This window comes from Mugil cephalus, chromosome 21 (genome assembly GCF_022458985.1).
Source record: "Mugil cephalus isolate CIBA_MC_2020 chromosome 21, CIBA_Mcephalus_1.1, whole genome shotgun sequence".
NCBI classification, from domain to species: Eukaryota; Metazoa; Chordata; class Actinopteri; order Mugiliformes; family Mugilidae; genus Mugil; species Mugil cephalus.
Genome location: NC_061790.1, coordinates 12113173 through 12128457, shown reverse-complemented (window position 1 = coordinate 12128457; position 15285 = coordinate 12113173). Strand labels below are relative to the sequence as shown.

The 15285-nt window shown below is 41.3% G+C and overlaps 1 protein-coding gene across 1 annotated transcript; it reads right to left on the bottom strand.

The window, feature by feature from the left end:
- Positions 1-1962: 1962 nt before the first annotated feature.
- LOC124999388 (elongation of very long chain fatty acids protein 4-like) lies at positions 1963-9543 on the bottom strand. The gene is made up of 7 exons (XM_047574275.1): positions 9287-9543; positions 7590-7681; positions 6669-6856; positions 5846-5926; positions 4745-4916; positions 4504-4631; positions 1963-3324 (listed from the first exon to the last, which is right to left on the bottom strand). The coding sequence occupies exons 2-7, from the start codon at positions 7654-7656 to the stop codon at positions 3046-3048; spliced, it is 915 nt and encodes a 304-aa protein (XP_047430231.1). The 5' UTR covers positions 7657-7681; positions 9287-9543; the 3' UTR covers positions 1963-3045.
- Between the last annotated feature and the right edge of the window lie 5742 nt (positions 9544-15285).

The following is a 15285-nucleotide window of genomic DNA, read 5'->3' as shown; positions in this document are numbered from 1 at the left end:
TGCATTATTGATGCCATTGGTGGGTCATTATTATTGAAATAGCCTATTTAAAATACTTAGTAACTGGTGATTAATATTAATGTTGTGCTTGATGAAATGTTCTAACCAATCATATACTCTTGAGTGTTTTCCACAAGCAAGAACAACAGATTGCTTATTTTGTACGTAAAACCTTATTTTGAAAAAATAATTTGGTGCTAAAGCTGTTGATGGACAGTCTAAAATATGATAAAAAGTAAAAGTAGCACAACCAAATTACTTATTTTCAGTCCTTTTCGGGACCGGTATACAGCACTGTGACTGTAAAAGAGGCCTTAAATCTGGAGAACACTGAGCCAGTGGTATATGGAAGATCCAGTTTGCACATAAAGATTTTCAGTTTGTACATACTGAATCATAGCAGCCCCTCCTCTTGTCTGAATCTGGCCCAGCAGATGGTGCCCTTCATGCACGAAACAAAACTGCGCTTGTAATCTGTCCCACAGCCAGTAAAACGCTGACTGTTTCCACTCTGTTAGGCTAGAATGAGCTCCTTAGTCATATAATTGCTAATGAGATGAGTGACGGGTCAGGTTTTCAAGGATTTAACCCCTAGAAACTGACCCATCACCCTCCTGTCCTGGGTGTGTCAACCGTCGGTCAGCTAATACAACTCCTGTTCAGGGCCTGCAGGGCCTGTGGAAGGCTGTGCCACGTTGTTAAAAACTAGGGGAAAATGACATGTTAAGGAACCAGTTGTTTGTTTTAGCCTTTTTGAAAAACCTTCTGTGGGTTTTGCACAGGAATGTTAACATTATACGTGAGCGTCCAGAAGCCACTTCAATGACAAATCTGAGCCGAGTGTCCTTTTTTTTTTTTTTTCCATTTTATTTTTTGTGCATGCATGCTTTTGCACATTCCTGCAGCAGTAGCAGCAGGGGTGCAGGTTAAAGTGACCTGTGTTAAATGCCTTTGATAGAAAAGCCTGGGCCCTTCTGCAATCCTCTTACTCTCTGGCTTAGATCCCTCTGTGTCCTGAGGAGGACAAATACACCTCTCACTCATCTAACCCAGCCCATCATTCACATCTACACGCTTCCACCCACATCCTGGTGCCTTGAGTGGAAAGAGACAGGTGGCGGTGCACTGGGATAAAAAAGGAGGAGTGTGAAGTGCGTGTACAGTACGATGGAGGCAGGAGGACATGAAATAAAGTGTGTGAGTTCAGTAACCAACGAGAACGTGAGAAAGTTAAAAGCTTCCAGAAAGGCAGGGTGAAAATACCCAGACTTCAGTCTTGCAGTGCCACAAATGACAACATTAACAGGAGCTGGGAAAGTATGGGATAAATAATTTAATAGATACTATTAGTGAATTCACAGTGTGGTGAAAGAGCAGCGGGTTTTAATATGTTTGTTACAGGCTGCTGAAGAACTAGATGGCAAAGTGTTTGAGGGGGAAATGGAGGAGAGGAAGCGGTCGAGTCCTGAAAAGAACGGATATTAAATTCACAGCTTGCGCTGCATGCAAGTGCCTTTTATCACACGAGGGAACATGAAGGGCATACACTGACACGATAACAAAGCCAAATGTTAACTAATCCATACAGTTTGAGAGCTACAGCGCAACCTGATGGCAGATTAGCCGAGGCTTCTCTTCCAGTGACCTGATTTTCTGAGCAACTCATGGAGTGACGTGGAAATAAGCTCTTTTGGAGTTAAAGCCAATTTACCCCCCAAGATTAGGGCAGATCTGTCTGGACAAGCCAAAGACACAGCCTACTGCTTGCTCACACACACATATCGGAGCTCTTTCTATCTCGGAGACACTGGGGTGGAAGAGAGACGTGCAGGAAGTGTGGGAGAGAGAATATGGGAGGATGGGAAGACTTCATTCTGAGATTAAGTAAGAGGTTTTTGCGAAGACATGCCATGTGCACTCATGCTCCCACCAAAGCTAACACAAAGACACACAAACGTAATCTATGGGGTACTGACATTGTCTTTATTTAGTTGTATGTGCAGCAGGAAGCTGTGTCACGTTTGTTTTAATAAGACAATGAAATGGCCATCTTTTTCTTAAAAAAAAAAAGCTCCTTTCAGGTTGACCTTCCCATCAGTCCTATATGGCAGTGAGATAATACTGAGCTGAACTTTAATCTCTTATGCCTGCACAATAGCTACAGCACATAGCAAAAAGAACTAAATTGTGAGGACCTGCAAAAATTAATACAACAAAGGTGAGCACAAATTTGCGTAAACTCCAAAAAACAAAAAAAGAAACCAAAACACTACAGCTTTATCCCCAAAGTGAGAGTTTTAATTCACAACGAACACAAAGAAAACAGCAGGTTGTGTAAATGCAGCAGTTATATTCGTTAGAGAGAGCAAAGATGTGTTGAGAGAGTCCATGATGTGTTGTACGAAGGTGAGGGTGACTGCGAGGTCTTTAAATACAGCATATGGCAGATGTATCATTATTGTCATTATTTGTTTGCTATCCGTGAGCAACTCAACTAAGTGTAAAAACAAAACTCCCCACCCCACCCCCCCAAAAAAACAGTTCAACTCATTAAATTCTTAAAACTCTTTTAGAGCACTAAAACATAAGTTAGCATATTAAAGACTAGTTAAGCTTTGAGTTATAACTATACTTGATTCCAGAGTACAAAAGTTGGAGGTGAATTTTGGTTGATAAATTAGTAGATGCTGAGCATGTTGCAGGTCCTTTGATAGTTTGGTCCTATTTTGGTCCAAAACACGGTTGGACAGAAGAGCACAGATCCTACATGGTCAGCATTCTGCTTTTCTTAATTAAAAAAACTGCTACAGAGACACACAACACCCCTCTCGTTCCTCTCAAAACCAAAACACATCACAGACACACTCACAAATACACACTGCTACCCATTCCACTTCTCAAGTTGGTCCCAAATCACATCCATCTACTCTATTTGCAGTGATGGTCGTCAGGCTTGGACTCTTGGTTTACCCCTCTCCTCCTTCTCTGGCCCTTAAAACAGTTGTCCTCTTTCTGTTTATCACCAAGCAAGCCCCTGCTCCTTCTTTACTCCCTTTTCGCTCTTCCTTTCTTTTGCCTCTTTCCGTTATCTTCCACTTCCTCCGCTTTGCTATGACCGTTAGTTACCGTGGAGGTACCATTGGCGAGGGCCTTGCCTTTCTGCGAGGAGGAAGGTTTGCGTCGGTATGCGTGGTAGTAGAAGTTGGCGAAGAGGATGATGAAGGTCACGGCGTAGCCGATCAGGGCCCACTGCATCCAGTAGGGGAACTGGCAGCCAGTGTAGAGGGAGTAGCCGGCGTGGCAGATTGTTAGGTGGAACTGGATCTGTTGAACACACAATGATGAAGCGACAAACATCCTGAAATGTTACAACTATAGAATGTTTGACATGAAGCAAGGAAGAGTGCTCGAAAGCAGTTCTTCTCGTGATACTGTTAAAAATATTTAATGTGGGAATTTATAGTGAAAAAGACAAAAATCAGACAGTCACGCACATCAGAGTCTAACATTATGGTGTGAGTAAATGTAATTTGTCTTTCTGTTGCTTCCAACGGATCAGAGACATCCGTGCTGTTATGCCTCAGTATAAGAATCAGTGCTACTACATATTATACCCAACCTTTGACATGTCTACAAAGACATCTTCTTTCAGGCTTGAGGATTACAGCTACATACACTAATCAGGCATAACATTATGACCACCTTCCTAATATTGTGTAGGTCTCCCTTGTGCCACCAAAACAGTTGTGGCTCATCAGAGAGTGGACATGAGCCTTCTTAAGTGTGTTCTGTGGTGTCTGGTAACAGGATGCTGTTAGTGGGGGTCTTTGGGTCCTATGGGTTGAGGGGAGGGACCTCTGTGGATCATCCCACAGATATTTGATCAGTTTGGGATCTAGTGAATTCGGAGGCCAGGTCAACACCTGTTCTCTGTTTTTTTGAGTTGTTCCTGAACAGTGACTGTGTCAGGCTGTGTCCTGATGGCTGCTGCCACCAAGGAGTGTCTTTCTAAGGGGTGGGGGGGTCTGGTCTGGTCTAGGTGTGGTACAGACCTGAGTAATATCCACACTAATGCCAGGTCCAAAAGGTTCCCAGCAGAACATTGAATTGTCACAAGATGCTCAATGTTATTAACTTCTCCTGTCAGTGGTTTTAATGTTGTGGCTGATCGTTGTATATCTGCACAGAATGTGCAAAAACGTAATCATAAAATAACATGTAACACGTTCCTTTGTTTTGGTCTATACTCACATGACAACCAATTATACTCTTTAAATATTTTTTTTTTAGAATTAAAGTTAATCTTCCAACTTCAGATTCATGGAGTCTTACCACCCCTTTCCAATGTTAACTTGTAATTGTTAATATGTACTATGAAACTATGAACAGGTCATCTCACCTTATTGTCCAACCAATACCTATTTAGAATGACAAAAACCAATTAAATGTGTCACTTATAGGCCAATCTGCCTCCAATACACTGTACATGAAAGTAATACCCACCATCTGCATAATGGTGAGGTATTTCTTCCACCAGAGGTACTTCTGCATCTGAGGTCCCAATGCTGCCAGGCCGTAGTAACCGTACATGATGACGTGGATGAAAGAGTTGATGGTTGCGCCAAAAAATGCTGCGGAAAGGGTTACATTTGTATGGGATGAGATTGCGCTCGGTGCAAGGTGATCACTTTGATGAATTGATGAATTCAGAAGCTGCATAACAGGCGAAGACCCTTTGACTCACCTTGTCCACCGGGGACCCACTTGATGCCGATCCACCACAGAATGAACATGGTGCAGTGATGGTAGACATGGAGAAAGCTGACTTGGTTGAACTTCTTCCTCATTATGAAAAAGACTGTGTCCAAGAATTCTATTCCTTTGGACATGTAGTACCACCAAAGAGCAGAGGCTATCTGCAGGCCGAAAACAGTGTAGGGTGAATTATCACAGCTCATCGCGTCAGCAGCCACACAGAAATAATGTATGACAGCTCGGGTTGAGGATACAATGTGCCGATAGCTTACGAGATATATTTTTTCAGATTATGGAGGTCAAATTTCTGTTCAGATCCTGTAAATCTCTTTACATCTGTAAAGTGAAATATTACTAATAGGGCCGCTACTGCACAGAGCTATTTTTTTTATTTTTCAGGATTAAATTATGAATATAAGGTCTAGTAAAACAGAACATATACTGAAACTGAAAAAAGGGCTCATAGGGTTAAATAAATGAATATTTAGTCACACATACATAATCATGTAGCTAGAATAGTTCAGTACAATATACAGAATATATTTTAAGTGATGAATTCGGGATCGGTTGCAGTAAATAAATAAATGAAGTAACCCCTTGCTTGTTAACTGCACTTCGTTTGTACTCTACAGTATATATGTTTAATGGTGGTGGTCAAACAGTGGAGTGTGATGACATGTGAAGAGGCCTGGAACCGTATTGTTGATGTTTTCATTTTAAGCTGTTGTCCCTCTCCATGTTTTCCTGTCTAACACACATGCTGTAAGCCATGGCACCGAGAAAAGCCATCATGTAAGAGAAAGGCCAGAAGGGGCCACGCCTTCCTGGTCCTGAGATATAAACTTTTATCCTTCAATCCTCTCTCTGTTCCTTGCCTACACAGATACACTACAGAGGCAGTGATCTTATTTATGCCAGCAGCGGGATTACAGTATCATTCCACTTGTGGACGATGGAAAGATTAGTGAGGCTTTGTTAAATCAATGCACTTTTACTGAGAAAAAGGTTGGCACGGAGGAGTGTTCACTTTAACACTGATACACTGGATCTGCATAGATTGGTTTCATGATGTGTGTGTGAGGGAGCTTACCCTGACTTCATTGACATCATTGGAGTAGTTAACAGGCTGACAGAGGTAGCTGTACCCAGCTGCTCTAGATGCTAATAGAAGCTGATGAGAAGACAAAAACCACAAAGTCAGCATGAGGCCAAGAGGAACAGCTCCTATGTCTCATTTCAAGAAAACAACTACTGCAGTAAAGATAAGTCATTCCTGTCAATTCATATGTTGGCAACACAGAAGTATGTATATCCATATCAAAAAGTCCTTAGTCTATTCCCTATGACACAGTATGTCAGGATTTATACAGGAAAAAAACACATACAAACATTCACATCCTGATCATAATGTTTAAATACTAAAATATTATATTGTGCCACTTGTGGCGTACGGGGCATAAATTAACATACCGTTAGCATCGCTGAAAACATGTACATGCTAAGTGAATGATTAATGACATCAAATGAAAGTGACAACTGCAAAAATCAGCAGCTGCTCCCAGAGTCGGGGGGATTAGGTATCTTCTGGCTGCTGGGGCATATGTCGTTTCAGGAGATTATAAAAGGATGATAAACTTGAAACGCCTTTTCTATTTAATGTAAGTAAGGACATTCAATTTGTTGTCAGACATATACTTTAATATACAACCTATAAAGCCAGAAGCCCAACTCCCTATTAGACATTTTTTATATCCATAATAGTCATATTTTAAACAGTTGTATACAGGGATTGTAATGTAAAAGTACACATATTGCAACATATTGCCTTTAGCAAAATAACCACATCTCTCTGTTACCAGTCATGTTTGTGTATCTATTTGCCGTCATCCTACAAATGCTACAGTAGCACTAACCTCTTTTAAGATGTAGAAGTTGAGTACCACCATGCTGAAGTTGTATACTATGAGGGTCTTCCTGAGTGTGTAGGGCTGGCGGTCCTGCATGAATCTAGGCCCCGCCCACAGGAAGATCAGGTACAGGCAGCTGAGGGCCACAGTGGGAAATGGAGAGGCCATCATCGGCCAGTTCTCCACCCTCTTGTCTGGAGGGAAAGGAGAGGAAAGAGAGGGTGGAAGGAAAATGTGAGATGTAACGGCACCAATGAGATAAATCAGCAGTTAAGTATGAAAGCGTTAGCACGCATTATTCAGCTTACAACTGATCAACCAACGACTACTCGTAAGATTTATCAACCACTTTGCTCTTTGGTGATGTTGTTTTACGTAAACTGTGTAAGTTATACTTTACCAGACATTTTGCTTTATTGACATTTCTTATACAGTAATTTAATACATGTTATCTTGAGGGTAAAAATACAAGTTTAATTTGAGACGTAAGTGAACAGGTTTAATAAATAAGTGTAACAGAGGAGAAAAATCATTGCTGCTACCAGTGGTCGCGTCGTGATACAACGGTACCTACCAAACTGAGTTATGTAGTTATTCTGTATTCTGGACATACTAACATATGAAAATACATATGCACATATCGAGTAGTCTTCCGTTTGATGTATTTTACTAAGATGACAAAGTCAAACGAGGCAGATGTTTTAATACTTTGCTGTCGACTATGTTTCTAAAGGCAGGTTAGTGACTAAAATCTATATATTAGAACTGTTTGCATGGAAAACAATCAACAACGTTTAATCAATGTGCAGTCTGCCATCGATAATCCTAGAAACGCAACTACTTGCAGAGATATGCTGTGTTGTATCACTAGGTATGAAATACTACATTGCTCTCGAGTGCCGTCCGGAAACAGTGAACCCAGCTTACCTGCTATAGTAAGGCTCCATTTGTAAAACTCTACAGTGTCATTCACCAGATGTGTTACAAGCTCCATGGCTGTGGCTTTGGTCCTGATTATTCTGCAGCGGGGAGAGGGAGGCAGAAAATACCACAGTCAGTGAATACCACCTAAATTAAATCACAGGCCATACGTGTCCTATCAGCGTAACTAGGAGCATGAGGATCTACATTGTGGGATCATTTTGTCTCTCCACAAACACTGTTATAGATAGGTGCAAGCTAGTCTAGCTTGCAATTGTTCTATGTATGTATATATTTATCAGGCTAGGGAAGTCTGAACTATACCCTAACACAACACGCTGTCAGTGAATATGTTTAGAGCTGTGTCCACGTAGGAGGCCCCAACACTGTGATTTCAATTCTGCTGTGTCATACGCTTTATGTCGCCTCCAGGGAAACCGAGTAAATAAAATGCATGAGGTTCGGTCGCAGTTTTCAGCATTATTGTGAACATCCTAAGAAGTACATAATCCTCTATTCACTGGTCGCCATCTGAAAAAGTATGGTAACATAACCCAACGTAGCTAATGCACTTTCCATCGATTCCATTGAAGTGTTGGTCAGTCATGACAGTTTTTAGATAATTGTAGGAAATAGGATGGCAGATCGATAGATTTCTGTATTAACCGCAAAAAAAATATGCAAAATAATGTCACCTGGTGCATTGACAGAGAGATGAGCTCCTTATTGACTGTAATTAGGCGCCCTTACATAACAAATAGTTCTTATCCAGGAGAGAGCTGAGAGCATGCGTCTCTATATTAATCTATAATTAATCCGATGTGTCAGATCAGCTGGCCTTTAAATAATTAACTGCTCAGTATACAAGTAACTACTGTCCACCAATGAGTGTTGACAGGCAGGAAAGCCAGGAGCACCTCGCCCAGTGTGCACATGGGTGTGATTACTAAATAGCCTGCACAAGGGACAGCGTTTGCAGGACTTCATATGATAACACATGCAGTCCGAGTTCGGTCGAGTCGCAGAGGGTTTTTGAGACCGAGAGGGTTAACGGGGTCTGAGTGCGAACAAAAAGGCTGGGGCGCATGTGTCAGCAGGTTTCGCTGGGACCGCTCAAGAGGCTTAAATTCAATTGATCAACGAGCTTAGATGTAGGCCTAAGTACAAATGCCCAACGACCCACAAGCCCGTTTGATGGTTATCTGCCTGCATGTGCTGCGGCATGACAAAAACGAAAAGTAAAAAAAGACACACCGTTAAAAACACCTGCACATGGTACATGTTGCAATTTTCCACGCTTCTCTATTAGTTCAAATAATTCCGACTAGTAATATCCAATTAGATAGATTACACTTGCTCTATTTAGGTTAACTTAATTCAGATGTTGGGCTTAACAGGTGGGTGACTGAAAGGTGCCGAAAGCGAGTCCAGATGAGAATAAGGCCTTGCTAGCAAATGACAAAAAAAAAAAAAAAAGTCATAAACTAGTGTCTCCATCGACCCGAGCAGTAATAATTGATAACAAAGGGCTGGACTCTTCTCCAGCTCCGCCAGTAATTACCTATTAACCCCCCAAATAGCGCTCAAAACTGGGAGTTGGCCGCATTTAGAAATGAAATGAAAAGAAATGTATTTGGAACCTCCTAAACCAAATAACTCGAAAGACACACACGGCGTTTTTAAAATAATACGCAGTTACTTACGTCGTGGAAATTTAAAACCGTGTAATGACATCCGGCGCAATTTGATGCCCAACTGCTTTCAGTTACTGCTTCTCTCCGCTCTTCCTCCTCCTTCTTCTTCTTCTAAACCCGTTACAGCGAATCGTTTTCTTTACCGCTCGACATTAAACAGCAAATTTGGCAAGAAACTAGACAAGGCAAGTGAGAATCTATGACTAACATAGGCTAATTATGCACTCGGTCCGTGCCGGCCGCTCAGCCGCTTCATCATCTTCATCATCATCTTCTTCTCCCCAATCTCCAGACACCGAGGAGCCTGTTCGCTCTGCGCATGCGGGATTGGCTCCCATGTCTCGCGTGCTGTTGGCCGCTCGGCTCGTGTCTGTTGCCTTTGAGGCCATTTCCTGTTCATCTGAGGTATTTGATGCCTGTAAATTAGCGCAGCACACCAGCTTAATAACTATATTATCTTATCAAATCTAAATAAATAAATCAAAATGACGTGGGGTTGCCTGTAGAAGTGCTGTCCCACCAGCACAAACTGGCGAAAGTGGGATTGTGGAGTATAGATGATACATTGTAGAGCCTTTATATGTTTAAGGGGATTTATGGTTTTCATTGAAAAATACGCACACGGGTAGCCATGGGGTCCCACTTTCTCATTTTATTCAGTGCTCCCTAACCTGTTGCTTAATTTACATGTACTGACACAGAGCACCTGTGGACACACTAAACGCAACTTCAGGACCTCCCCTGCTGCCCCCACCTCCACTAGATGGTGCTGTCCAACTATCAATGGCTCCTCACTTCTCCAGCTGTCTCCCACAACCCCAGCTCCTCTACTCTGCCCCTGCACCGGGAGAGGCTTCTGCTCTCGTATTCGGTTACAGTAAGTCAGCAATTAAGTTCCCTTTCTGCTTTAGTCCACCGCAACATCCTGACACGGCACGCCATTGGCTTTTCAGTTTATATACCTGTATCCTTCCTGTTACCGTCAAATTTACAAACACCTTTTATCCTTGAGGTCAATTTAAACGTCCAGGAAATTATTACGGTTAAAGTTGGTGCCCAAGTTTATGTGTTGGGTACTTTTATTGTTTGTTTGTTCACTAACTAAATATCTCTTTAAACAAAACAACCCCCGACCCACCCACCACGTATTCGGTGACAATGGAGAAATATGCAATTTTTTCTGACTGACCTTAAATTGGAAAGAGATGTGATTGAGTGGTTTTATATAATTCCTAAGTACATATTCTTGTTATCTGCGACATAGGTCTTCAACAGGGGGTTTGCGACCCTTGGGGTGTGCGCGGAGGTACTGCAGGGGAGTCGCAAAATCTTTGGTTGATTAGACATTTTTTATAAATATTTTTTTTAATACCCCCCCCAACAAATTTAAATTTCTTTAAATACACATTAACACGAATCCAACATATTTTTAGTAAAGGGATAAGGGCTAGCTTAATATTGAATGCAAAATTATGATGATAATAATGTATATTTATAAATAGCACTAACTTGAGTTTAATATGGAACACATATAATAGGTAGGGGCTCCCTACTTCATTTTTCCATCAGTTTGGGGATCGTTGGTCTGAAAAATGTTGCCGACCCCTGATCTATAACATTTGCTATCAGTGTCAGGAGCCCAGAGGCTTTTTGGGGCTTTGCCTTTTGACATTTATAGTCCTGCCAAAAGAGCTACCTAGCCGTTAATGGTATTATGAAGAGCTCAAATGCTGATTTGATGTCTTGGTCATGGCTGACTGTATATCTGTTGGGGCCTGGAACCATTTTGATGACATTAGCAGGTATAAGTCCAGTCTGTTGTTCAAATAGGGAGCTGGACCATACTATCTTTCTATTGTTAGAAGCTAGAGTGTTTACTGGTAGTTGAGAGGAAACACAGTCAACACTGGGGTCTCATTCTCATCACAGAATCAGAGGAGGGTGTCTCATTATCAGGGTCCTCCTCAACAACATTCTCTGTCTCAGACATATTGAGGGAGGGCAGAATGACACAGCCCCAAGAGCAATCCAGAAAGTTAACCAGAAAGACTACTGTCCAAGCTTTTATATGTTGCTTCACCCCTATGTTATCAATATCTGGAACATGACAGGTCAGGTCCCTAAAGCTTTTTGAATTTTCTAAATAACAAATGTGTAAAATGTTGATCTTTTTATATGTTTTATACAGCTAATAGAGCCTAGGGTCAAATTGATTCCAAATAACACAGATGTATAAAACATGGGTACAGGAAATAGAAAACATATTTTTTACCCCCCAAAAAGTAATTAAATATGCAGAAAAAACATTAAAATGTTAAACATTGAATGGGGTCAATTTGACCCCAAAGATAATAGGAGGGAAATTAACTTGGACGGTGGGAGCAAGTACCCAGAGAAAACTCATGCAGACACAGGGAGAACATGTAAACTCCATCCAGGAAGGCCCAAGTTGGCTTTTTTACTAAATCCTCCAAATATCCACCCTCTGTCACCGCACTTGCTAATATTGTTAGCAAAATGTCAACATGAACTTGTTGATCTCGCATTATGTCATTCAGTGGCTTGATGATCACGATACAATATTTTGATTGGCGTGAGGCCAGAGAGTGGGTGGCTTCCCTTGGCACAGTCCAGCCTAATCAAAGATGAGCAGTGGCATGACAGCGTCCTCACCTGATGGGTTAATCATTCTTCTTTTTTCACCGAGGGATGCCAACTGTGCTTGGCCTCCTGTTCGTGTGTGTTTTCATTGTGCTGCATCGCGCAATAACGTGACTGATTGCACCACTAAATATAACTGGGTCAAAATGACCCAGAAAGACAGAAGGTGTTATAAATGTTTGATAAAACACACATAATTTAACAAATAAGTGAGACAAAAACAACAATGTATTGCTTTTTAGGGGAAAAAGAGGACATGAAGTTTAGTGCTACCAGCCAACCAACAGTTGTTCCTGTAGAGGTAGTTTTGTAAAATTGCGTTTTTTTAACAAAATCCTCCAAATCTCCAGCCTCTGTCGCCACACTAGCTAATTTTGCTAACAAAATGTCAACACAAACTTACTCAGCTCGGCACGGTCCTGCCTAATCAGGTGAACAGGTGAGCAGAAGCATGACAGCAGCCTCACCTGATGGGTTAATCATTCTTCTTTCTTCACCAAGGGATGCCAAATGGCCTCCTCCTGGACAACAGTGTGCACTATTGTGTTTCACCAGTCTTTCGCTTAATAAGATTCAGAGGGGCGCTCTTTTACATGTTGTAAAATGTCCAATAATTAGAGAAGAGAAATAAAGAAGAGATGACGGTGACACAGCAGAGAAGAACTGCTGAAACTGTTAAAGGTAGTGTTTTTATTTAATGACTACAGAGATGAAAAAAAGAGAAGAAGCAGAGAACGCCACTGTGACTCAATAATTTGAAATTCAAGCTCTTGTGATGGATTATGAACAAAATGGAAACTTTTCAAGTAGTGCACAACTTGCATTGAAAATGGGGCCTGTGCTAATGTGGCAACATCCTGGTGCAAGCTAATTAGCTCATATGCACTAATGTATTGCAAAGGAACTATTATTATGCAATTATTGTTTCACACCACAATCCACTCAGTATTGCTTTCATTAAACACAAGGCCCTCTTCTGTACAGCACCTTGATTGACTGCTGTCATCTTAAAGGTGCTTTATAAATAAAGTTTGAGTTGAGTTGAGGTTAGTACATGACAAAGGAAGGTTATTTACCTTGTGCGCCCTTGACCGGTTGTAGAATCTCCTGCTCTGATCTCTCTCTCCCTGGCTCCTGTCTTATACACATACGTGACCATGCATCACACAAGTCCCTCCTTCTGGCACAATTAATTCACCTTTGATCGATTTATTTCACAAGTGCAGTTAAACTGTACTTGCAGGACTATCAAATATTTGCTCATGCAACAGAAATCCTCAACGTTCTGACCCTGACAAACTCACTCTTTGTTTTAAGTTTTTCCATTCCTTTGCAGCTTTCATAAACTGCTGCTGGTATCACTTACTGGTCCTTTATGTGGTGCGACGGATCCTTGCAGCCTGGGGAGAATGTACGAGTCGGCTAATGCAGAATGTGAAGGAGCCGCATCAATTCTCCTGTTAAGAATTCTTCAAACTGGGACCATTTATGTGTTCTCGCTTGTATTTTGAAGTGGCCGTACAGCGGTGCAGCAGTTGCTAACGATACACTGGTCTGTGCCCAGAATGCATCGCTGTGCCCAAACAGTTCTACAGTAGTGTAGTGTCAGAGGTTTTACTCCACAACACGTCCTGTGGCCAAGAATGTAATCGAAGGTTGGGCTGGCGGCAGATTGCAGGCTGTATAAATACACTTATTAGAACAGCTCTGAATAGTCCACTGGCAACACTTGGCTCCGGTACGGTTGGCAGTTTCTGTCTGAAGTGGTACAGCTCATGTGACATTCCCATCTGGAAAAGGAGTCCTATTAAGATGCATTTGTTCAGCGTTGCGGTGTTTAAAAATGTCGGGTAAAAGTAATTAAACTTTTTGCAGAGTAAAATAATAGATCAGATCAGCTCATATGCATGGAATCTGTGGTAAGACTGGTGATATATGTGCTTGGATGGAGACAGAAAATATTAATTTGCATTTTGATTAATTTTGTCATGTCAGCATTTAGGAATAGACACTTCAACAGTGGCTAGATTTACATGCACGATGATCTTCAGTCCGTCTGATGTCTGATTCTGACTGGAGGTTCCGATTTAACTGTTTACGTGGAAATGATTTAAAATGATCCAATAAGATGTTTGTTTGCATTCCCCCAAACACATCAAATCAGGTGTGTGTTTACATAACGGAACAAGAAGATGTTTTACCCAAATTTTATTGGAAAAATTGAGTAAATTTAGTAAAAAGGTAACCGAGACTGGCTTACTTTTTGCTGATTTCATTCTTCTTTTCAAATACTCAGTTGAACTATAGATTGTTTTGCTACATTTCTTCCCTCCTCCCCAAGCTGCAAACCACGTCACTCGATACTTACCCCATGTGGGTTAAAAAAAAAAAAAAAAAAAAAAAAGATTTCCTGTTCAACCAATTATCAAAAGCTTACTCCACCCTTGTCAATCCAGAAATATCTTTCAGTCAGAGCCGTTCTGGTGCAGCTAAGATGTTTACATGAGATTTTTATTTTTTTTTCCAGATTGTGCTACTATTCTGATGATTAGTGGGATATTAGTGTCCATGTAAATGTAGCCACGGATGGATAACGTAAAGTATTCCCATCTTTAAAGAGAACAGTATTTTTGTACAATGTCTTGTAAATGTAAATAGCAGCTGCCTGGGCTTTCAGTGTTTGCATTAGGGAGACATGTTTGCTGCAACATTTAGAAAAGTTGTGTGTCAGAGTGGCTGCATTGTAGAGGTTAGAGATCATGTTTTGAGTGAACTTCCTGTTTTCACCCTTCCTCCTTTTTTCTTTTCTTTCTCGCTCTTGTCGTGTTTGCTCTCCCCATCGCTTCACTTCATCCTCGGCCTGCTGTATATTGTGCTTCCACGGCTTATAAAGTCCGTTAATCTCGCACACTTTTATCGCCCTTCACGGTCTTCATATTTCATGCAACATCTGGCGGTGCCATTTTCTAAAGGGTAAACATTTCACAATTTCCAGCCCAACAAATGCCAGAGCGTATCCATCTACTTTTTTAGCCCCCAAGTCATCCGTCAGAGATATTTTAGTCTGTGATTTATGCTGGAACACGCTGTGCACAAACCACCAAACTCTGCTGCGAAGGAAATTTCCTTCTGTATGGCACATTCACAGCCAGCAACCTGGGAGAAACCATTTTCCACATACCTCTGGAGCAGCTTTAAAAAAAAAAGTCTTTTGGGAAACACCTCTTTTCCACAACATTCTCCCAGTAAGGGGATAATTTCTTTTACACAGGCCAGTGAGTTGGGTAGGTACGTAGAAGTCTTACAACATGAAGTGTCTGTTTACACATATTTCCTGAAAGAACGCT